General features: G+C 35.6%; 1 protein-coding gene across 2 annotated transcripts in view; it reads right to left on the bottom strand.

The window, feature by feature from the left end:
- Positions 1 to 26,148, bottom strand: part of ADGRA1 (adhesion G protein-coupled receptor A1) — a 280,413-nt gene that overhangs the window by 7,521 nt on the left and 246,744 nt on the right. For both annotated transcript variants that reach the window (XM_061459064.1, XM_061459065.1), the window contains one exon: positions 186 to 281. In XM_061459064.1, the coding sequence (XP_061315048.1) occupies positions 186 to 281 (96 nt within the window). The remainder of the gene's footprint in view (positions 1 to 185; positions 282 to 26,148) is intronic.

Raw genomic sequence — 26,148 nt, 5'->3', positions numbered from 1 at the left:
ATTGGTAGAGGTGAAGCAGCAAACCCCAGATTAAGACATTGCTCTTTCATAGCTATTATTTAGTGAAATTTCATAACAAATGTCATCCCAAATGGCATGTCTGTACCCTTCATAAAGTTACATTTGTCAGCATAGGAAAAGACAACATTTTCCTTAAAAGCTTTATGATGATAGCTTATACTTACTATGGTGCATTGCCTTCAATCCCATAATTATTGATATTGGTTGCTGCTGTAATCCCACATATAATAAAAGGAACTCCACCACTGATCAGGTAAAATCTGTTGAGAGATAATAACTGATATTTTAATTTGCCTGACCTTTAGTGAAATAATGCTTGTAAAATAATGGTACCTTCTTGAAGTATTTTGTGTATACAATATTGCTCAAACATTAAACATGTCCCTAAAACCAGAAAAGCAAAGAATGAAGTATTGTCATGATAAACACTGTACTTTATGAAGCAAACAGCAGAAAGCTTAATATTTAATATTTATATGGACCTGCCATTACAATCTCTTAAGTCTTTAGTAAATGTAGTTACGATTGCAGCCATATGAAGAACAAAAACTTGTCTAATGAAAGAACCTACATCCCAAATAAAGTTCCTCCACTCATCTAGATATTTATATTTAATAGGTATTAAATACGTAAGCATTATAAATTAAAAATATTCAGACAAAGCAGATGCATTCACTTTAACCTAAAAATATTCCCAGGGAAATTCAGTGAAATCACAGAAACATTTTCCTAAGTCCTGGATGTCAAAAGAAAGTTCAGTTAGGCAAAGGGAAAAGGGATAGACCACTTGGCAAAATGCGGTGGTTTTTTCTTTCTGCTTAAAGGATCAGTCTGGAGAAATCAGGAGGATTAAATATTCCTTTGCATATACCATGCTTTTCTTCACTCATTCAGTATCCAGTTTTGCTGGATCTGAGGGCCTCCAAGACTTCAGCAAGGTCACACATTCAGTAAGAGTGTTACCCCAAGTGTTACTCTTTCTGTAAAAACTTGTATTCTAAGACTGAAAGTGCATCGTTTCACACCCCTTTAACCGATTAAATGCCAATAAACTATTTGAAAGCAGCAGTCATTTCAATGTATGATTATTAAACTATATTCAAGTCTCAGGGGATGTCTCACTGAAGCTGGCATCCTGCATAACTAGGTCCAAATTCAGCAAAGTAAACCATCACCACATTTTCCATTTAAATAAGCAAACCACAGAATTATGCACGGAGCACAGCACTTCCACTGCTTCACTCTCTGAGGTGGAGAGCACTGGCCCTGGTGCATGTGAGGCTACAGCTGGAGTGAATGCTGCTCAGTGACAAAAGGGAAGATGTTCCACCACACCTGGAAACTCAGCTGGTTCTGTGAACATCCTAACTAATTTCCTGTTTTGACCAATGCTCTTCTGTCAGTAGACAAAATTAGTTTCTTTCCAAGCCACACCCCTGATGTGGAAAATGGTATGCAGCGATAGTTCTCAATCACTGCTATTATGTTATCCATCAGGACTAAGAGGAACCTGATTATGTGTGGGTGGCATTCTGACCAGAATCTGGCAATTGGTTTTCTATAATGTGTTATAAACACTGTGAAATTTCACAGTCATTGCAAGGCAGGATTTTTACGGAAACAGAGTAAGATTAAATAAATCAGCATTTAAATCAAACCCAGATTTAGTGTTAGAATTTCTTAACCTCACTTCCCCACCTCCTCCTGGAGCAGAATTAGAGGCCATGCCTCAGAAAATTTCACGTCAACATTTATAGTCAATCTTTGTCCTAATGGTCTAAGCTGTAACAGAGAAGAGAAAATCACCCTTCATATTCATCAAAAAGCCCTTCCAATTTTATAACTTCAAAGTCATTAGGTATATATTTTTTTTTCTTCAAACTTGGCTTATTGTGTAGAGCTAAACATATTCCAGTGAACAAGCTGACTCCTTACAAAATCTGCTCATTCACTGCAGTTTAATGATTGTACATATCTTTTGACTCGAACATGTTGAATAAGCTAGCTTAATAGCTTATTATTATTTTTAACAAAGACATGTTCAGTGACATTTTTGAAATTCAGGAAATTACTAGGGTAAGCAATGAGGCATAAGAAAGTTAATCCCAATTTATCTAAGAGATAGTAAGGAGCAGAAAAATAGGAATACAGAAGCACGCATAGGAAACTGCACTTCAAAATCATCTGAAGTAGTTACATAGAATTTACCTACAATGCAACCTATAATTTCAGTTTTTGCAGTGCTGCCACTTTTTACAGATTCAATACATGTATTTAAATCACATCCTTATCTAAAGCCTCAGACAAGCCAGTATTTGGGTGATAGATAATCTACTTCATATCTCACACTTTCAGAAGTCTGAAAATAGTTCATCAGGCTGTAGTGTTCAGCAGAACAGTACAACAGTGGCATCAGATGTTCTGGAAGCACTTAGCTACCCAGTGCTTCAGTAATGTGGCAAAATCACCCAAATTCCTGTCCTGTCTCATAGCCAAGAGAAAGAAATACATTCTAGAAATTACATATGGTGAAGTCAATGGTTTCAGCATACCTGAGGTGCACTGTACTTATATCCAGCACAGCACAATACCTGCTCTGTCTCAGCAAGAGAGGAATGGGATTAAAACAGGACAAACAGAAAATATAATCAAAGAAATGGAAGTTAAATTGTAAGAGTGCCTGCTCTTGCCAATTTGTGCGAGCTCATGGATACCTTCAACAGTATATAAAAAGAAAAAAATACCAACAGTGGATTGTCACCAAAGAGAAGAAACATTGTCCAAGAAGATCCATATACATGTTAGTTGTGAAGCAGAAAAGTTTAAATTAAGAAATCTAGACCAGTCTTTCCAAACTTTAGCTTCTATGCAATCGTTAGTTTTTATCAATTTCTCCTTTTTCACCCAGATGAGATGTTTAGGACAAATAATTTTGAAGAAATAGCTGGAGCAGAATTGATAAGGCATAAACAAGAAGTGAAGAAAATGCAAATAAATACTTATGCTTCAAACTTCTACAAAACCTTTTAACTAAGAGAATCAAAGTACTTTATAACAATTAATTTAGCCTCACAGCCCCCTGTATGGTTCATAAGCATTATTATCCCTGCTATACAGATGAGAAAACAAGCAGGGAGAAATTAAGAGTTCAAGGTCATGCAGAAAATCTGTTTTGGAACAAAACTTAATTCCTATGTTTAATTACAATGCATTTCTCTCGTACTGTAAATGAAGGGACTGGACAAATTACGGCATCCAGAGTTCATCTCCAAGCCCAAGAAACATGACTGCATCTCTGTGAGTTCAAGCAGGAGTAAGAAGAATATAATCTTATCTGAAGGATCCCCTTGTAAGGGTGGTTTCCCCCCAGTATTCACTAATCCTTTCCAATGACTGTCTGTTACTCCCTATAATGCCTGACTTGTGGAGTAGGAGCCTGCGGGCACTATTCTCTGTGCAGCTCTAATACTAGCATTCACTGGTACTTCATATACTACTGCCTAAGCAAGTACACAGAGCAGATTTTCCAGACCTTTCATTGTCTTTCAGCCATACAAAAGCAAAAGAAAGGGGCAATGCTCTTATCCAGTAATGCTTATTCCCAGAACAATACAATAAACCAATACCGGAAGGATGAACCTTGTACACTGAGCAAGTTCATGTTTTTCAACCATCTCCTCTCTCTTCCTCTCCCCCCCCCAATATTATTTTGAAAATAATGATCAAACTTTTCCCTACACTGTTTGCCTAACTTACTACTTCCTCTCATAACCATCTTTTGATTTGAAAGCTTTAAAGGTCTATATCCTTTCATTAAGTAACCAGCTCTTGTCATCCAATAACCTTTTCTACTTCTGAATTAATTTTCTTACTTTTCTCATTAAGCCAGTGTGCTTACTCCTCTTCACAAAAGAACACGAAGTAACCCAGGATCCAGAGCCAGTTTCATCTGCTTGTGTTACTCTTCTACCATTCAAGAACACCAACAGTGATACTCAGGCTACCAGTAATCAAACTGTAGCAGCAGTAAGAAGCAGCCTGCTCTGACAGACATGAATGTTATACTGGAGCCAGCTAACACAGAAGGCTTGGCTGTACTCAAGATAGCCGTGCAAGCAAATCTTTAAAAACTGAGAAACCACAGGAAGAATTTTTTTTTTTTTTCAGCTGAAATTTGATCTTGACAAGCAGTTAATCTATATAATGTTCTAAAATTGTTTTAAAGGAAAACTGTGAATTATCTGTGGGATGATTTGGGGCTTTGGAATGATTGCCAAGCTGTTGATTCAATAGCCCTTGGGAAGTCTTTAAAATTTGCACATTGTTGTTGCTGGCCACCCAGGGATGCCCTGATGATTACTAGCAGGCTTTCACATCAGCATATATTTATTTACTGAAGCTCATTCTATCCCATCTCAACTAATATTGTTATCTAAGCTAATTAGATTAAAGCTAGCCTGGTAGGCCTGAGCATGCTGCACTTGCACCTTAGCTGCAGGGCAGACAAAACCTACAGCCTGAAAACCAGGCTATGAAGATACGCTCAAATGATGCTCGGTAATTTGTGGGGGGAGGAAGGAATCATACTCATTGAACATTAGAGAGAACTCCTAAGGTCCTGCTGCAGTTGCTTCAGTCTAGTAAGCACAAGAGTTTTTACTACATGCACTGACATAAACACAAAAAACCCCAACAGAGCAGCAGACACAGCTTGAGGTGATGTCCCTCTGTTGACACCACGGCTTACTGTTTTCCAGCTTCCTTTCCGCAAGAACTCTTGTAAGGCAAACTCCACCACAAAATACTAGGAGCTATACAGCCAACCTGATAGAAACAGGATAATGTCAGCAAGAATGACTGCAATAGCCTGCAGGCAGCATCCATTCTGCTAACTTAACATGCAGTATATTCTTCTAAGCTAATTTCCATAAATATTACTCAGTAAGCCAGCAAGTAAAAGGAGAGTTCTATCCAGTAATGAATTTCTTGCGTGAGTGTCTGGCTATTCTCTAGCACAAAATTGTTTCCAGATTAAGAACCTTGACTCGAATGAATTCTTCTGAAAAGGACCAGACCTTGGATTTGTGGGTGTAATGCAAGACTGATTTTAAGATTTTTCTACAGGGGTTGGCAGAATGGCAATGTGTCAGGAAGTGACTTAATAGCTTCAAATAGTCAACTGCAGACATTACTTGATTAAAATGTATGTATATTTAAAAGCATTCCTCTCTGCATGCACAAGTCTGGAAAGGTACATGTTAGATATCTAAAGATACCACTGAAACATTAACTTATTTCCTTTTCCTCAGTACAAAAAAAGATTCATTTATTTAGCTCTACGTACTGTTAGGGCACCATTCATATAGGAGGAGATATCAATCTATTAGCAGCTTGCAAAATAAAAATGAAAATTAAGGAGGAGTCACAGCAAGATGACTTTCCATTTATTTTTCCTTGAGCTGGGATTTGATTTTAGCATCTTCGTGAAAATAATCCATATAGAAAATAGTCATTAACTTCTGAGCTAACCAGATGCCACAGTTCAAGTACCTGGCAGGCAGGCAAATAAGTAGCTGCTCTACAGAAACCTGAATTTATGAGCCTGATTTTCAAATTATTCTTCCTGAATCTTTCATGCATCACATCATTTCATGGTCCCTCTTTCTGGGAATTTTGACAAAATAAAAAAAAGACATTGCAGAAATGATAGTGTTTTTGAAAATATTCTTTTCATTTGAAAAAAAGAAAAAGTAATTTCAAATCCTATGCCCAGATCATCTTGACTTATGAACATATTTACAAATACCTTGTTAATTTCTCTTCATGGCCTTGCTGAAGAGAAATAAGCATTTCTTAAGTGTTTATTCCCTGTTTGTAAAGTAGAATATAAACACAGAGAATACACTAAAAGGGGGGGAAGTAATCTACTAATAATGCTAAAGTAAACTTTAACGTTGCAAGTCAAACTCTAATAGCAGAATTAAGAGTTGTGTGAAAACTATTTAGCACCTTTATGTGACAATATTGTTATTCTTTCTGTCTGTTCACAGTCCTTTTTTTTTTGTTCTGTAAGACTTTTCATTCATTCAGTATGGAAGGGATTTCATTCATTCAGCATGGAAAGAACACAGATCACTGGGCAGGTAGTTTCTAATTTATATATATATATTCCTTCTTTCTAGATCTTATTGCAAATTAAGAGCTTCAGAAATATTAATTAATTAATCATCATGATGTCCTTGTGAGAATAGGTATAATTTCCAAGTAGAAGCAGAGACTAAAACAGAGATGAATGACAAAAGCATTAAAGACTCTGCAAATTTGTTTGCTCAGCTGAAGATGTCCAGGCCTCCATCTGACAAAACTGGACTCTAATTTTTTATTAAAATTAGCCATGAGATAGAAGTTCTAAATACTTTGCTGCATCTGCCTTTAAAGACTCATATGGGATCCTGGGCAGTAAAATGGAGTAATGTTATTGTCAGAAGATAGGAAATATCACCTATCAAATGGCCTCAAAACCACTTGCTTTTCTCATGCGAGCCCACTGCACTAGATATTCATAATGATCTTCTGTCTCTCTCAGGTGATCTCTCATGCACTGCCAACTAGAAGGTGTGAGAGTTTAGGCTCTGCTAATGGATGAAACCAAGAGGATGTGCTGAAGCTATTTCTATTCAACTTATTTGGTTAACATCCTTCATAGCTAGTGTAGGCATTACGTCTAATTTTGTATTTTGCAGGAATTTACAGGCTGGCAGTACAGTTGCAGTTTGTTTTTTTGCTTTACCATGACCCTGTAAGACAGTCTGAGCCAGCAAAGAGGACATGGAAAAACGGAATTCAAGAACTCAAAAAATATTTAGTAAACGTTCAGAAGAAAGAGAAGGGGTTTCATTTATATAGAGAGAACTGTATTATCTCTTGGTGAGCTAGACCAACTGGAATAGCTATTGTATCTAAGGAGCAAGAAAGCAAGAGACACCTTGTCCTTTTTTTTTTCTGTTTTCTTGGAGAATGTGTTGGGGGCCATTTGAAATCAGAGAAATATGATTCTTGCAGTACATTCCATGCTGCAGTTTAGCTCTATTGACTTCTAGTCTTGCTCAGACTTAACGAATAAATAACTTCAGTCATTCAGTCAGGTTAAGGAGGTAGTCATGCTGAATGTACTTCTGAAGGAAATAAGTAAAATATTAAGCAGCATGTTGATGAAAGAGAAAATACATTTTTTTATTTCTTAAATAGTCTATCTATATTTTTTAAAGTTTAAAACAAGCATGGAGCTCAGGGAGAGATGCTGTTTATGTTAATACTTGGAGAGAAATAATAGGAGGAGAAATAAAACTCATGCTTTGAAGATGTTCTATTTGCACAATCATTTTATCCCTTGGGAACACAACAGGCCCTTCAATTCTGTTTCCACACTTAATTTCTGGTAGTGAAATGGCTGAAACTCTTGTTCAGACCAATTCATTGCTACTTCATTTTTTCCAGGCATTTGACTACTCTAGCATAGAGCTGTTAGCTAAAATTACTCTGCAGTTCCAGCCTACTGAATCAAACACAACTGCATCACTGAGCACTGCAGCACACCTTTAGAAAGCCAATTACCATCAGGACGTACTTTCAAAGGGGAGAAAAGAACCATTAACCTATCAACCCTCATCAAGACAAGCAACAGCCTATATATGACAATGCCATTTTATATAATATGAAAGTGAAATGAAAAGTAAGGCATGCAAAGATAGCAATAATAAGTGTTGTACCTTTATATCGTCACATATATAATACTCAATTCACATTATATTAGTATCATTGTTTATGACTGTCAGTATCACCTTGAATTTTAAATAGAAAATATGGATTTCTTTGGTTTTACTTTATGTATTATTACATTAAGCCTGCCAAAGGAACCAAATGAAACGAGTAGCAGGAGGAGATTTATTTTAATTTGGATCAACTGTGAAAGTCACTGACAGAGGGGTCTGTCTGGTCTATGTTCTATGACTAAATTTTGAAACCCTGTTTTTGAAAAGGAATTTATGGCAGTCCCTTATGGCAGTCATCAACACCAACTCCCTGAATCTCCCTGTGTTTCATGTATTGTTGAGTTTGACAATTACTTGCTTTGTGCAACATCTTTTTTTTTTCAAGAACTGCAGTAATTTATAACATTTGAAATGCACCAGTCAAGTTCTTGCTTTATAACATTTACATCACCTGAAAATACATTCTTTTCAGTTTTCAATTTTCAGAGGAGGAGAACCTTTGGAGAATTTACTCAGAAGTTGTTTATTAACTACTTGGTATATTTTTGGATTAAAAATTAAATCTATTTGTAGTGTTAAAAGAGATATTCTAAGACTTTTTTATTATGAACTATATTGCCTTTAGAACTGAATAATTTTGATTGCATGAGTTTCACAGGTAATACGTGAAACTGTCCATTTTCTAGAGAATAATACTCTTAGTTTCATTTTCTGATAACTTTCACCGTTCTCATGCACAGAATGATTCAAAAGGTATTAGTGACCACACAATTGATGTAATGAAGATAGGGACTTTACTTGTAGACCCAGGTGGCTTATTCTTAGATTTGCTCAGCCGAGCATTCAAGACAGATGTGTGCAAAAAGACAATGAAAAGAGAATACAGGAACTCCGGGGAAATATATTGAGGAAGGACACATTAATTCTGTTCTCCTAAATTAATGTACTCTTTTCCCTTTTCTCTTATATAAATCAACGATTGTATATGAAGGGCAAGATCTTTGTCCACAGTGCCAAAGGGAGCTGAAAATGCTTAGGAGAAAAATACAAGAAATACTTCAGAGATGTGAATTTCCACAAAAACTACATTGTTAATTAGCACAGTCTTATGCAAGCCTTGTACCTTTTGATGCAATATTAAGTCCCTGTTCCAGAGGGCAGGTGATAAAGAATCTCAGCTTTCTCTACTGAACTTTTATGTGGGCACAGAAACAATGAAAATTGATTTCCTACAGATGTTTTCTTATGATTGTCTTTGGTGCCTAAAAGGGTACAAGGTCCTCTAGAGATCTTTCCCCATCTGTCTATCACTTCAGCTTTCCCTTATGTTGAGATATTTATCTTTGTTATTCACCTGCCCATCTAGTCACGTGAAAATTACAGGAGCTTAATGATCTCTATCAATCCCAGGTTGACTAGCGAAGTTATTAGACAAGGAAAGCCTCAATGACAGTCACACACCTAAATAAACTGTTTCTTTAAGGAGATCATAATGTAAATAGGAATAAATTTCCATTTTTTCATTACAGATAATTACAAGCAAAACATGAAAGATTTTGGCTTTAATTGTTCAAAAACTAGCAGAGGAACTGGAATCTTAAATTCACTGTTTAAAAAAAATCCTGCTTTTTTTTTATAATACTACCACAATTTTTACTTTAGCTTACTGATTACTGAATGATGAATGTTGGTGTTACTACTTGCAGAGAGAAAACAATAACAAGAAAGCATGGCTCCAACAAGTTAAAAAGCAATTTTATCTCTCTGCTGGTCCTGAAACATTTTAAGCATCTTATAAAGTGAGTTTGATACAGGCCATTAGAATAATGTTTTTAGGAAATTTAACATTGCCCCATGAAATATGCCATTTCTGCCAAAAAACCCTGCCTTTCTTCAATGCAAATGAAAATTACAGCTTTAAACATAATTGTATATAAAACTGCTGAATGCATCAGCTGTTTTCTGACACATAACAGTGATTAGGTGGTCACTATTATACAGAGTACTCTCAAAAATACTTAAAATTATACATGTTCTGGCCAATGTGTAATATACATATTTTTAATATTTAATGGATCAGTATTTAATATATTCATGTGTCCTTAATAAAGTGCTTTCTTATGAAGTGTACAGAACAATGGTAAATTTCATCTCTTTACCCAGGTTTTTTCAGCATATCTTATGCATGTTCTTAAATGATACCAAGCTGCCACACTCAAGACCTATTATACTCTGTGGATAGTTAATATATGGAGGTAGCTTTATTGGCTTTTAATTAGTAAAACTTCAAAGTATTAAAGTATTCTCACTGTTTCTGAGGATTTTACCAATAAGGTAATAAACACCTCATCTTCAAAATATTATTAAGGATTAATACATCCCCAAAAATTTAAACAGATTTAGTATTTCAGCCTTCTGGATCTCTGGTTTTACAATTATGTGCTAATCACAATTTACTTCTACCTTCCATCTATTTAGGTAATTGAATTTAGTTTTTATATTTATATTTTATGTATTTTTTATTTTATTTATTTTTTATATATCTAAAATCTAATCACACAGCTAGAGCAAGATGTATCCTCAGGCAAAGTGAGAGGACAAACAGTCTTGTTTAAGACATGAAGAAACCACACACTAAATAAAAATAATATCATTTTGATTATTAAATCTTCTTGGTCTATGAGAAGTATTCAGTCACAAACCCAGAGGGCCATTTAAAATCGAAAAGCAGTTATGTAGAAGATCCATGGAAACCACAAAACCCTTCTATTGAATCTTTCCAGCTACCAAGCTTTTGTCATCGACAAATCAAACCCACATTTTTAAAGAAAAGAGGAAACAGTTTCCTGAAAGGAATTGTTTCTGATGTAAAAAGCATACAAGAAGGTTTTGATTTTCTCTACAGTCCATATTCAGTGCATGGTAAAGGAAGGGACTCTCTGCTTTATTTTGGTTTCGATTTTTTTAATAGTTCCAGTATTTTTAGGGTTTGCCACAGGTCATGAATTAAGAAGGGGCATCCCTGAAAATTAAAAAAAAAAACCCAAACCCTCAAACATCAAAGACATGTTTTTCATTCACAAAGGATACTGCTTTCAATTGTAAAATAAAACATAAGGAAACACTTTCAGGTGAAATCAGAGCAAGGCACAGATGGTAACATCCTAAGATACACCCTAAATGACTTGACATAATGATCCTGCAGGCGCTACATTTTTGCTTTATTTCCCAAGACTGCATGACTTCAATTTTTCAATCTAAAAAAAAAAAAAAAAAAGTATTATGTGTAAGATGTCTGCATAAGTTACATGTGGGGCTTTTCCTTTTTTTGCATTTCTGTTCTCATATTGTTTTCGTTCACAAATGCTTGCTGAGAAAAAATACCTCTGGTCTTACAAGGAGCAGCTGAACAGAATAGAGTGCCTGACTCAGGAATTCCATTGCACTCCACAAAGACCAGAGTTACAGAAAATTTATGCACCAGAAATTTAAAATGCGAAGCTGCAAAATATAGCTCAGGTAAAACCCTCAAACTATTAAGATGAAACATGTCAAAATTTTTTCCAACCAGGTATTTTCCTGAATATCTATTACCTAATCACTTGTAAATATTGACTTTGATTTCCTTTTCAGAATAAGAAGACATATGAAAATGTTGTCATCTCCCATTAATAATAATACAATTTTACAGCTGGCCACATTTGGAACACATATCTATAGCATACAAACCATTACTTACATCTCAATGGATTCATACATTAAAAAACAGAAATACAAAACCTATTAATTTGATTAATTGTGAATAACTGCTCTCCTGGGTAATTTGATGGTATTCCAATGTTTTTTTTAAAGCACATTTTATTACTTCCTGTCATTTTTCACTTAGGAATCTTTAGTAATGACAGCTTCACTTTCATGTATTTCAGCACTGTAGTATATTCCTCAGTTTTGCTATTTTGAAAGAAAACTGCTTTTTTTTTTTATATATTTTTTGTGGCTTAACTACTAGCTGGATCAAGTAATTTTAAACCCATGTAGCAATGTTCAATGTATTTGCATGTTTTTCTAGAACAATAATTAACAGTCTAGGCTACAGCACTTACATTTCATGTTTTTGGTCCATTCAAGATGAAAGCTAAAAGGAAACAGAACTAGGATGGGAGGAAGAAATAAGATCCCTGGAGATTTTAAAAACTAGATGAGGGCCTGAGCTAACTTTTAAGTTGGATCTTTGAGTGGAGAGTTACAGTAGATGACTTAGAGGTATTTCTTCCAAACTTACTATTTTTATGATTCTATGATTATTATTCACTGTTATCTTTTCAATCATAAGAGGGTCCATCCACACTAGTTGTCGATGAGAGAAGGGCTCTTTAAACCTACTGCTCTTCTAGTTTATAACACTCTTTAAATTGAAACATATGCACTACTCAGAGTAGACTTGATCCATAGGTAAGTGAGCATAGCTTGAAAATTCCTGTAGTTAGAAGAATATCTGTCTGCAGCCAGACTTCTGTAGAAGAGTACAGTGCATTATTAAAATGTAACTGAGCCAGGACATGATTGAGGTCAGAAAGACAACCACTTCTCATCACATCAACAATGCATACAGCTCTGAATGCAGGCAAAAACAGTTGCAACAAAAGAAAAAAATATGTTATATATAAAATCTATTACTGTATCAGGTAAGTTGCACGTCCATCACTTACGCAAGCGACCCTTACTGGCTTTGGTCAAGCTCCATGTGAGTGAGATGCAGACTTGCATGATTTTGTATTAAACAAGTGCATTTTTCTTTTGCAGAAATTAATCTGTCCTTTAAAGAATCTTAGTGAAATTTCATCCTTACAGCTTGCAAAAATGGAAAAGTTTACTTTTGGTTTCACAGAGAAAATCTTGTATTAGGATTTATGCCATGTTATCCACTTCTACAACCTCCAATTTATCAGATATCCAGGTAGCAAAGAACTTAAAATCTTGCTAAGTAAGCCTTACTAAATGTAACAAGCAGCAGTGAAGCATGAACACATGATGGAAGTAACTTTCCCTCTTGGTTTTAGACTTCTGGCTTCTCTCTGGAACACCTTCTCCTTCACTTTCAATTGGATGTAATTCAATATGCTAATCTGGAGCAGCAAAAAGCCTTCCCTCTTAATACTATACATAAAAGAATGATTATGGATTACTCTGCTATTAATTTATAGAAAAACTGTATTTAATTAATAACTTGACTCCATGGGGATTCAGATTTGTTGATAAAAATTCAGGTTGACATTTTTTCCTTAATTCACCCTATTGAAAAGTAAGAAACAAAGGTACAATTGCATGAGTCCATGAGTACCAATCTTAAATTTCAGTTTTAATACTGAGGTTTTTTGCTGTTGTCAGTTTTAGTCTAACTAAGTTGAGCTATGGAAAATATTATATATACGGTGATGGCATGAACATTTGCTTTTTGCTGTTGTTTAAAAACTGACATACACAGAAATCTATTTTTGGTGATCCCTATCCCAGACTTTAACCAGAAGCAAAAACAAAGCTCTTCCATCATATAAAGAAAGGTCAAAGAGCAGGTTTCTAAAAAATCACAGTGTTTCTTGGAGCACTCAGCCAGAAGTGATCATGAAACATTGAAAGAAAAGGACAAGCAGAGACAGAGTTATCTTTATAAATAATAATTGAAAAACATTAATTAAAAGATAGAAATTACATGCTATTTCCAGAATGTTACTGTGTTAGCAATGCAGAAAAATGAGATCTGAAAAGGAATGACTAGCAGTTATTGCCATCTTCACAAAACCGTAAGAACATCTCATGCTCAACTTTCCAGGTCAACAGGCTGCCTAGCTTTGCCTAGCTTTGCTATGATAATTGTTATCAGATTTGGCAATGCCACAACCACAGAAATTTTTGTCTCTAGTTGGAAAAAAACATCTTAAATGCGTGAAGAGGGAATATAGCTAATTGTTTGCTTATTCAATGGAAGGCTAAGAGTCTGTATGAGTAGACAAGTTTAATGTCATCCTTGTATGAGAAAATAACAAGAATATGTTATGCCACATTAAATAGTCCAAAATTTCTTCCATATGAATTATAATCAGCATAGGATAGCTATTCTGAAAACAACAGTGGTAGTAATTTGCCCATTATTACTGTTCCTTATCTTTCTGATTCATGCAGATGAGTTTTACTGACAGGAATCCCAGGAATCCAATTCCAAAGTAGTATGCATAAATATTTCTTGGAAATGAACTCTGCCTGTATGTGTATTTTTGTTCTGGAGATGTCTGTAAACTCATCTAATATGAAGAAAAAGCAAGATCCTATGACTGACCACCCACGAGTCACATAGTTAGCAAATATCACAAATTCAGGGACCTTCTATAATCAACCTATAAAACTAATGACCACAAAATTAAAAGACTAGCAGATAAACTAAGGCAATAAATATATCTGAAGAAATTATCTGATCAGAGAATTATAGGCATACATTTGTGGATAATGTTGGTGAACTACCTATATCAACTGATGTAACTACTTGTAGTAAGCATAGCTACCAGTCAAAGCATATTGAACAGGGACTACTTCTTACATTTCATGCATTTTCCACAAAAATCGCATAGAAGATTTGAAGGAATATATCTGAAATCTCCGATTTCTTGGCATTGCTTACAAATACTGAGAAGCAAACACAAATGAACTTCAGTAATCATAGTTTTCCTACCTCATAATCAATAGATAATAACTAGGTACCTTTCATAATCAATAGATAAATAAGTCAGGTATTTTGTGGGCTCAGGTTTTCTTTCACAGAAAACCCAAGCCAATGTTCACTTTCAGATATACTGTTAAAATCTTGAATTATTCCCTGAATACCAAGTGTGATCCAATAATGACGACATCACCTCGTTATCTGAGTACTCAATCTGTATAGGCACAAACTTTAATCTGAACATTCTACTTTCTAAGATTAAATATTAAATATTGAAATTATTTAATCTGTGTCATTAAAATTCCAGGGAATTTACTGAATTTTATTTGTAAGTAGCAGTAAGCGATAATTTCCATCTATGAATAAAAATCTTCCTGTGATTAATTATGTGCAACTCCCAGTGATTCAGTGAAAACCCGTTGTCAGTGTGGATATTCCAGAGCAGAAGCTGGCCTAATTTTTTGTTATGTTTTATATAGTAACATGGTACCTGAATAAAAATACCTGGAGGATCAGCAGCCAGTTTCTACAAGACTCATAACATTTCCAAATACTGAAGGCATATTTGGAACACATTAGTTTCAAAGTGTCATCTGTCAGAATTTGCTTGCATAATGAAACACAAAAATTTCTTGAAAGACCAGCAAGGCTGTAGGAATTCAGCAGTAAATAAAGGTTTGAAAAATGAGAATACTGTTCAGAAAAATGCTTCTTTTACGAATAACAGAATTGTAGGGTGGGAATGAACATCAAGAGGTCATCCGATCCATTCAAAGGTCTGAGGCAGGGTCACATTAAAAACCTATCATGACTGACTTGGCTTTGTCTAATGTGTGTTAACAAATTGGTTATGACAGTTTACACAGCCTCCTAGGTAACTCATTTTACTTGTCAGCTCGTCTCATAGTTTATAATCTTTTTCTAATATCAACCTATATACCCCTTACTGCAACCTAAATTTATTTATTGTCCTGTCATTGATAATTTCAGAGAATATTTTTACTAATACATTTTTAAACCTCACATGAATGTTATTAACACTCCTAAGTAGCAGTTAGGGTCCACAACTTTCAACTGATTTAATGTATTCCTTCTTTTTTCATGTTTACAACTACCATTGCAAATAAGGAGTTAAAAGTTTTGTGTAAAAAGTTTAGGATAAGGGTTTCAACCAAAATCATATGAGTCGAGAAAGTCAAGCTCTAAACAGAATAGGAAATACCAGTATTTTTCTGATGGTACTGATGGTACTTTTTGCATTTCCCATCCTTTCAAATGAGGAACCTCTTAAACGAATGTGTCTCACCACCAGGGAGGTGATTTACTATCCCATTAAGAAGTATCAGGAATAAGGTTCAAACAGAAATCACAGAAGACAGATAAGAACTGTTAAAATACATAATTTTTTTTTTACCTAACTTAGAATCATAGAATAGCTATGGTTGGAAAAGACCTCAAGATCATCCAGTTCCAACCCCCCTGCCATGGGCAGGGACGTCTCACACTAGACCATCTCACCCAAGGCTCTGTCTAGTCTCACCTTGAACACTGCCAGGGATGGAGCATTCACAACTTCCCTGGGCAACCAATTCCACTGCCACACCACTCTTACAGTAAAGAACTTCCTCCTTGTATCCAATCTAAACTTCCCCTGTTTAAGTCTGAATCTGTTACCCCTTGTCCTATCACTACAGTCCCTAATGAAGAGTCTCTTCCCAGCATCCCTATAGGCCCACTTCAGATACAGGAAGGCTGCTATGAGGTCTCCACGCAGCCTTCTCTTCTCCAGGCTGAACAGCCCCAACTTTCTCAGCCTATCTTCACACAGGAAGTGCTCCAGTCCCCTGATCATCCTCGTGGCCCTCCTCTGGACTTGTTCCAACAGTTCCATGTCCTTTTTATGTTGAGAACACCAGAACTGCACACAACACTCCAGGTGAGGACTCACAAGAGCAGAGTAGAGGGGCAGGATCACCTTCGACCTGCTGGTCGCGCTCCTTTTGATGCAGCCCAGGATACGGTTGGCTTTCTGGGCTGCAAGTGCACACTGAAGCCAGCTCATGTTCATTTTCTCATCGACCAACACCCCCAAGTCTTTCTCCTCAGGGCTGCTCTGAATCTCTTCTCTGCCCAACCTGTAGCTGTGCCTGGGATTGCTCCTACCCAGGTGTAGGACCTTGCACTTGTCATGGTTAAACATCATAAGGTTGGCATCAGCCCACCTCACAAACATGTCAAGGTCCCTCTGGATGGCATTCCTTCCCTCCAGGGTATCAACCGAACCACACAGCTTGGTGTCATTGGCAAACTTGCTGAGGGCGCACTCAATCCCACTGTCCATGTCACCGACAAAGATGTTGAACAAGACCGGTCCCAACACCTATCCCTGAGGGACACCACTCATTACTGGTCTCCAGCTGGCCACTGAGCCATTGACCACAAGGCTGTGTGTTGCCATCCAGCCAGTTCTTTATCCACCGAGTGGTCCATCCATCAAATTGATGTCTCTCCAATTTAGAGACAAGGATGTCATGTGGGACAGTGTCGAACGCTTTGCACAAGTCCAGGTAGATGACATCAACTGCTCTACCCCTGTCCCTCAGTTCCGTAGCCCCATCATAGAAGGCCACCAAATTGGTCAGGCAGGATTTCCCCTTAGTGAAGCCATGCTGGCTGTCACCAAGCACCTTGTTGTTTTTCATGTGCCTTAGCATGCCTTCCAGGAGAATCTGCTTCAAGATTTTGCCAGGCACAGAGGTGAGACTGACTGGTCTGTAATTCCCTGGGTCATCCATTTTCCCCTTCTTGAAAATGGGGGTTATATTTCCTTTTTTCCAGTTGTCGGGAACTTCACCTGACTGACAAATATGATGGACAGTGGCTTAGTAACTTCATTCGCCAGCTCCTTCAGGACCCACGGATGGTTTCACAACTTGAGTTTGCTTGTTTCTTGCCTTGCCACAGCCAGTGTTTTTTCCCTTTCCATTTCCTTTTATTAATATTATCACCGTCTCAGATGTCCTCGTGACTTTTCCTGTCCTGTGTTAATTGTCTGACTGAGCTCTTTGAGACTTTCTACAGTTCTCCCAACACCTGTATGTAGGTCTGCACTTTGTTTCAAGACTTGTGCTTTGCTTAGTTTTCTTGGAAGATTCTTTGGATGCATTTTTTGTGTCATTTTGTCGCTGATTCTCTATTTTATTCTGAGACAAAATTCCATCTCCTGATGTACTCCTTGAACTCCTCTATTTCTCAATTTCTATGTTTCAATCATTCCACTGAGTTTCTCTCGTTTACAATGTATCCTGTTCTGCACCAGTAATTGTTCAACTGCCTCTGTAAAACAAAATACTCATAGAACTTCATAATGGTGCAAGACAAAGGCTGAAAAATCAAAAGATCAATAGTTAGGAAATTTAGAATGTAAATTCTGAATAACTCAGCTAAACTAGAATTGTATTTTTTTGCATGGAAAAATATAAACCTTAAAGTGTTCAGTAGAAACAGCAATGAAAAATATGTATGTATAAGACCTGTTCTACAGATAAGACTTGCCTTCCTTCTACGATCATCTATGAACTGTTGTAGGAACTCCACAGTAGGTAATTCTGAAGTAATCGATCCAGAAAATGTTACACTAACCCCAACAGTCGCTGGCTGGCTTTTAATCTAACATATGATAGCTCTATCTACTCTGGAAGTGATTCTTACACCTTATTCTTTACTAAGAATACTAAAATTCCAAAGTGGTGTCATCGGCACTTTTAATTTCCCAGCCTGCATTAACTTAGCTGCTGTGACCCATTTTTCTGTTTACATAAAAAGAGTGATGCTAAACCCAAAAGACAAAACCCTGATCCAGTGCTGTATGAGATGCAGCTTTGAAAAATGTGCTGCCTTTCACTCTACAACTTGTGGACTCCTGAAGACTACTTCACTACTACAGTCTTATCAGTTGAAGGACATCTAAAACTGGTCCAAAGCCTGCTCAAACTTCTAAATTGGTCTATGCCATTTTGAAAATTGAATTAAAAATAGTCATACCCCAGGAGGATCTAACTTTAAACATTCTTACCTTAAAATTGTAAGTATGTTTTTCTCTAATGCCTTCTCATTTGGAATTTTTAAGGATAACTATGTTGAAAAGAAAAGAATCATCCACATTTCCAGTAATGGACTTCAACAATTTAGAACGCACAAGGACAAGGAGATCAACAGAAGTATATGTGTGTTTTTCCATGGTTTCAACTCAAACCAAAGTGAATTAATCTAATGCAACTTTTCCCCCCAAAACTTTCAAGCCTTTCTTCCAAACAGGCATAAAATAGAGGTTATCAGATATATTTAGCAAGAAGTGTGCACAGAAGTTGGGTCTGAAGCTGAATTTACAACAGTTATATTTAAATATGCTTCAGCATATTCAATGTAATATCTGTATCTGTAGATTTCACCAGTCTTGTTTGTCCAAGGAATATATTTTTATTTTCTTTAATTTTTCCATTAATTATTAAAAAGAATATTCTGAAATGTTACAATCATGCATTTAAAGTTATCATTATGGAATAATTCTATAGTACACTAGTTGGTTGCCTGCACTACTCTAGTTTCTATGACGTAGTTTATCAGTCTGTACAACATCTTTCATGTCTCAAGTTTTCTTGCAACATTACCGTTTTCATCACAGTTAAACTATATGTATACGAACACCTGCTTAAAAGAGAGATGTCCTGTAACAAGATTAAGATCCAGCTTTCTCACATGCCAGATTTCGTAAAGAGAAAATTAGTATCTAATGTGACTCTGGCTTTATTTAAAAAAAACAAATGCTTCATTTTAAAATTTTCTTAATAATATTGAGTAATAAAATGAGTACAGTCATCCACGGATAGCCTTTTCTGTAACTGTGGTGAATAATACTTCATGCAGATGAGAATGTTTAGTTCTTTGCACGTACCATGGCAATAAACACATCTGAAATTACCTTACACATATCTCTTTACAGCTTTTTTTTTGCATCAGATTTAATCTATATGACACCAAGGAATCATCTGAGAAAATATTTAGCTCTTTCAAATCTGATAAAGTTTTTTACAAAGCCCCCGCTTGAGTTTGAATATATTATCTTCAAGGATTTTAGAACTTGTAAAATTTCCAATCAACATTCTACATTTTGCCTGGAGCAGCATATCAAAGCATGGAGCATTTTATCAAACTCTACCCTCTAACTTATCCAATACAATTATGTACATGACTAGCTCAAATTCCAGAAAGTGTTGAGGCAAGGAATAGTGTAACAAGAATTCTGAATTTCCAGGAAATACCTAGATGGGAGTTCATGATAAAAGCATCTGAAAATTCAACCTAATATAGTTCTGCAGATCAGCATGTTGCAGTTACAGCCTTTCAAACTTGAAAATATCATAGCAATCATTATAAGACACCCTGAAGCTCATAACTTTGCAAGCTTGCAAATGCCATAACTGACATAGTTAAAATTTCTAAATCCCAAGACCATAATTCCCTCATTAAATGGCCAGGTGTAATTTTCTTTTCTGGCTATGTTTATCAATAGCTTTAGAACCACAGAGATCTGAATACATGACTTGCCATGCTGTTTAATGGCTTATTTACAAGTAACAAGTTGACATATGTTTCTTCTGCAATAACTGTAAACCATTTCTTTTCATATATAATAAGTAGCTCAAGCACTGTTCTTTAAACAAAGAGGATAAAACTTCACCTTCTACTTTGACATCTCCTAAAGATTTGGTGTTACTGGATTTTTTTCTCTGGAAAGTGTCAACATCACAAGCATTTCACCTGTACCTTAAGTCATAAAGTTATGGTGGTAACAACATCCTATTTCTAGTTTAATTGTAAGATTCTCTTGAAATGAGATACAACCAAGGAAGAACCTCTGTTCCAAGCATCATTCACTTAAAGCATTTGATAGTGTATTCAGGTCAGATTTGAAGACTAACTTAGCCAATTATGACATGAAAATGAACTTCTAAAATTCTTCCAGTTTGAGTCTTGATTTACAAACCAGATGAAGTGAAACTAAAAGCAGGTGGGTCTGTTACCATTTTGATTTTAATAACACAGTAATTCAGTCACTCACCTTGAAGATGGAGAGACAAAGTTCTAATCACTTCTGTTTATTCAGATTAGACAGGAAAATACCTCCCTACTATGACACCATACACAGGCAATCCAGTGCCAGCTGCAGTGAATATTTACATGGCCTATGCAAAGTGCAACAGCTTTCCCAGGGTACCACTGACAGTATATTGCTACTGCAAATCTCCTTAGTATTTAATTTTTTTTTTATACTGAAAATGTTCTTGTGTAGAACAATTAATTGAAAGGTGATTTAAACATTTTCTTTGACCTAAGATAATTTTCCTCCATATGATTGAAATGCATTTAGTATCAGGCTGAAATTGAATAAGAATAAATTTATGAAAATGTTTCCCTTGTCACCATTTTATACCCTTTTCCACTGCAGATCTTTCAGTTACTTTGGTAGCTAGCTATAAAATGGCTTTGGCTATAATCCATGACTCCATTTGACCGTATATCAGCATTTTAAGAACGATCATATTAAGTAGCTTGTAATATCAGTATGTCCCTAAAGTATCAAACCAACTTCCAGGCACCTTTAGGTTCTGCAATCCTTTTTATTCAAGATGAATAGACTAAAACTGCCTGTTTTGTTTTTAAGCTTGTATTTTTTTGTCATCTCTATCTATTGCACCTCAGGTGGCAGAATCTTTCTGGTCATTCTGGCTAAGCACTACAGTTCTTTTGTTTGTTTGTTTGTTTTAGGGTTTGGTTTTTTTTTTGAGAACTTGCCTAAATTGGTGGGCTGATATGACACAGTACAGTCTGACTGATAAGATCCCTATTTCTGATGTACTATTACATCACTAGTTGTGTTGTATCATCTTTGAATGTCAGAGTTATTAAAATTGGCTTCAGAATACAGCATTGTTCAAAATCTGAGCTCTATAATTAAACCAAACTAAAACTATGAAATGGCTTTTATCCTTAGATTATTTTTATATCCAATATTATATTATACTAGTTTATGTTGAATGTAAGTCTTATTTTTGTGAATGAAACCAAAATGGGAGCTGGAAGGAAAATATGGCTTTCTCCTGTGTTAAATTTTTATCAAATGCAAAAATTTTAAAAAAGGTGTTTCAGCAATATGACATTTCTCTTTTCTGTGAGATATCACAAATATTGAAACAAGAAATATGGGAATAGAGATTTGCAGATAATATGTATGAAAGCAGCTATTACACAATATGGGTTTTTTAGGAACCTATGGTATTGAGGCTTTAAGTGGCCTTGCTAATACATGAAGATTGAAAAAACTTCCATTTTTCAATAATGAATCAAACTAATTACAGCAAAATTTGAAAATTATCTAAAAATATACATAGGAAAAGACAATTTTCTAGACTTGATTTCCAATAACTAAAATAAGAAGTGTTGATAATAATTTCAGAGACACTAGTTAAAGTTCCTGATGACTGGCCCTGCCCACATAAAAATATTCTGTCCTCTAAGTGAAGGATGTAATCAAGTATTTAAATTAGAGCCAACTTCCTTGAGCATGACATAGCAGATTTTCAGTGAGACTGTTTACTTACTGTACCATGGTTCATGAAACTGGTGACTACCTTACTCACAAGGAGACATCACTTTCACTTACTCCTCAATGATAGAGTTGTCTATTCTAACACTAAGGAGTGAACTACAGAGATCTCCTCAGGGCTTCCAAGAATTCTTCCCTGTGGCGTTTCCCGTTTATTTCAACATATTCAAATTATAGAGAGGTCTTAAGGAATAGGCAGGCAATCCCTTGGGATAATCAGATGTAAATTTAAACTTTATAGAGGTGGTTTGTTATGTTCGCTGCAGGAAGGAAAAATGGGATTCCATGGATCAAGATTAGAGGAATTAATATTTCAGGGCATACCATAAAGAAGAAAACAATGGACTGTAACTGATGCCTTTCATCTGACCTCTTTTTCTCTCTCTCTCCCTCTCAATCACTGTTTGATACCAGAAGACATGAATTAATGAGAGCCAGTGCTAATGAAAAATGCACTAGAACTTAACTGCATTTCAGAGCTGCTGGTGTCAAGGGGACAAGTAATGTCTGTGTCTGTCAGAATGTAAATTAATTCACTTCATATGATTCACACTCAGGATCCAAAAAAGAACATGGCCAAGAAAATGACATGACATATTTGGCAAACTCGACATTTAATAGAGAATTTGTTATCATGGTCAAATTTTGATCCCATTACACTGCTGTTATGCTTCAATAAATTACAGCTAACTTCTTATAACTGATAGGGGAAATTTTCTAGATCCTGAGAGTAACAAAGAACATTTTCTGAAGGCCCTTTCAACCTCAGTAATATTAGAACCTATTAGTTCTCTTTATTTTAGAGTTTTTCTCTGATAAAGGACATAACCATTCTTTAAAAATCTAAATATAAGAAGTCTTTAGTCTTTATAACTGGAATGTTTTTACCTTCATATACCAGTTTTCAAGACCATGAATATTGTATCAACAAAAATTCAAGAGATACCTGCTTTATTAGTAACTTCTTCAGTAAAAATTGCCACATCTCAATTTGTGATGGAAGTCACAACACTTCCAGCCAGGCTTTCTTGGGACCTGCAGTTAGGCAAATGCAGCAGTACATAGCAGTAGATCCATTTGTGCCCACAAGTTGGTTTCAAGCTTGTCAGAATTCAGATCAAGCATCTAAATGTTCATGCTGAGACAAGCAGGGTTAGCAGTGTGAGCAATGCACTAAGCAGATGCCATGACCCCTCTGGTATAATGAAAGCCTGTAAAATCTCCTCACTGCAAGGCAAGAGAGGCAAGCGGGTCATCATGGGATTGGCTGACACAACCTAAAGGAGAGGGTTTTCCTGATTTGCAAGTTTAGCATGGTTTCTCCTTTTTGCAGTGAAGGAATATAACATAATTCAATGTCACAAAGATATTTAGCTACTGTTTAGCTGGATACTACTGATTAATGTTCAGGTAGCTGACAGAAATGATGAGCCAAGGAATGACTGTGAAGATCTGCTGCCACATTGACAAACTGGGAGGATGCAACTAGAGCACTATAGCATCTTGTACATCCATGTGATCAGAGTGTAGGTTGTTATCGCTACATCACAAACACAGCCCACAAAGAAGAGCCCTGTTGTTTCCATTCCAAGAATGATGATTTGGTACTCTGGAAATATATTGATGATGCTCAGAAACTTGCCCATATACAAGCTCACACAGAATAGCAGACACACCCACACATAGATTGCATGTACACATCCATTAGCAGGTATTACGGTTCAACTGAACCACTTTGGTTCTCACCTACTATTTCTAGGTCTGCTCTGTGTGCAAGCTGAAGGGCAGTTTCTATAAAACAAATAAGACAGTTCAAAATATATGAAATATGCAAACAGCTTTCTTATTCTAAAAATTACACTTCATTATTAAAATTATTCAATGTTGAAAACAATAAGAGAATGGAATTGAAACCAGCATAACTGACTGTAGGTGCTCAGAACGTGCTGCTAAAAACTGATTTAATTTGCTGGAGTTATGATCTTCCCAAAATTCTCAATATTCATTTTTAATAGCCACAGTACTAAGCCTAGTACATTGAATACAAAGGGAAGGACACACAATCCATTCCTAAACTGCTATGACAGCTAGATATACAATTTTTCTAAGGCAATGCATGAGGTACTCTTTCTAGAAGCCCTACAACTTTATTAAGAACCTTTTTAAAAGCTCATCAAGATATATTAGATACATAAACAAGATGAAGTTCAGCAGACACAATGACATCATCTGTTATCCATTTTGCAGTTCATTCTGCAACCTTATTTATGCATATTGATGTTTCTTCATGACAGATATAGGATATTGGACTCTCTAATCTGAAGTCTGCCATATTAGTTACCTTGCAAGATGTTCATTGAATAAAAGAGGATGAAGGAAATTAGGAAACATATTTGTACCTAACCCTGAGATGCAAGGTACCTTAATTACCTTAACACTAATGTCTGGCCAAGCTTGTAGTTTATTTATTTTTTATTTTAAATGTTTATAGTACAATTGTGCTCAGTAATCTTATTAAAAATCACAGAAGTCTATTTTTTTTCTATCTTTCTGGAAAGAAATAATTTAAACTATATTTCAGAAATATTTTCTGCTTGTTCTGTACTCCTTTCTAATCTCTGTGTGCACAGGGCACAACATGAAAACTGCATGCATGTATCAGGTACAAAACTAATTCTACCTGTTCTTCAGCTTGGGCTGATAAGTTTTGTACATTGCAAGTAATAGTTAAATCTTGTATGCCCCTTTGTCCTGGCTGGCAGAATCTGACTTCAGATGAGTCAGAAGCCAAACTCTGCCAGGTTTAACAAATGTCCACAGAGGATGAACAGATAAAATTCTTTATTTCTATTAAGAATACCAGAGAGTATATTTTACAGGAAGTAATTCCATTATCTGTTGAATTCAATGATGCATTAATTTGATCCACCTCATTAGCATCCAGGCACATCTAGTGAAAAATGTCAGAATTGTTATAGTTGATTCCAGTTATCAAAGTGATAGGCCCTGAGAGCTTGAACTCTATAATTAACACAAAATACATATATCACGTATAATATAGATACTAAAATATATATTGTGTATCATCTATAACATATGTGATGTGTCATATGATTAAAAGAGGCAATATTTATATTAACATGAAGAACAAGTTTCAGTAAAATTACACTGCTTGATCACTATATCTAGAACAGAAAGAAATAAATATGCAAGTAGGCAGAGAAACTGAAGCAACTGTTACAAGCAAAGGTCCTTTTCTACTAACAGGTAAGGTCTTCCTTAAGATTTTTTTTTTTTTTTTTTTTTTTTTTTTTGCTGTTTTGACTACTTTTCAGAGTGGATCAAGGTCCATGAAAAAAATGTGATGAGAGAATTTTTTTAATTTCTTGGTAAACTCCATGTCATAGATTTGTGTATTGATTTTTGGCAGTAGTCCCCACTTACTGACTCACAAAAGATATCCTTATGTCTCATACAGCGAGTAAATATAGAAGGAATATAAAAACATTCATGCAAACGGGAAACCCAGTCTATCATATACATCCGTTACTGGAAAAGACCAAAGGAGAACAGCAAAGTGTACAGTTCTTGACAAATGCATTCACATATTTGTGTTCAACAAAACCTGAACACAAGTCAAGCTAGGTCTACGGACCTGAATTACTGACATAGCACCTCTTTTTAAAAGCATCTTGGAGATCATATGCAGAAATACTCTTCGTAGAACTGGTGGTCCTGACGTATTAAAAAGCTTAACTTAGCCTCCATTTGAACAAATTTAATATTGTTTAGCTGTCTACTGGTGTCAAATGAAGACAAAAATTAGTACTCCTTTACCCAAACCCAGATCTGGACAAACTGATGTTATCTCCTCTGAACCTGAGGCACAATATGTGTAAAGACTGGCATCAGCTTATACATACTAGAACGCTAACTAAAACATTACTTATAAATGGCTACACTGAAATGTACACAAC

The sequence above is a fragment of the Pezoporus flaviventris genome, unplaced genomic scaffold (assembly GCF_033815535.1).
Source record: "Pezoporus flaviventris isolate CSIRO_AGI_PZ_B2104156 unplaced genomic scaffold, CSIRO_AGI_Pfla_v1 ptg000029l, whole genome shotgun sequence".
NCBI classification, from domain to species: Eukaryota; Metazoa; Chordata; class Aves; order Psittaciformes; family Psittacidae; genus Pezoporus; species Pezoporus flaviventris.
The sequence above is the reverse complement of the archived record's forward strand: the minus strand, read 5'-3'. Positions and strand labels throughout refer to the sequence as shown.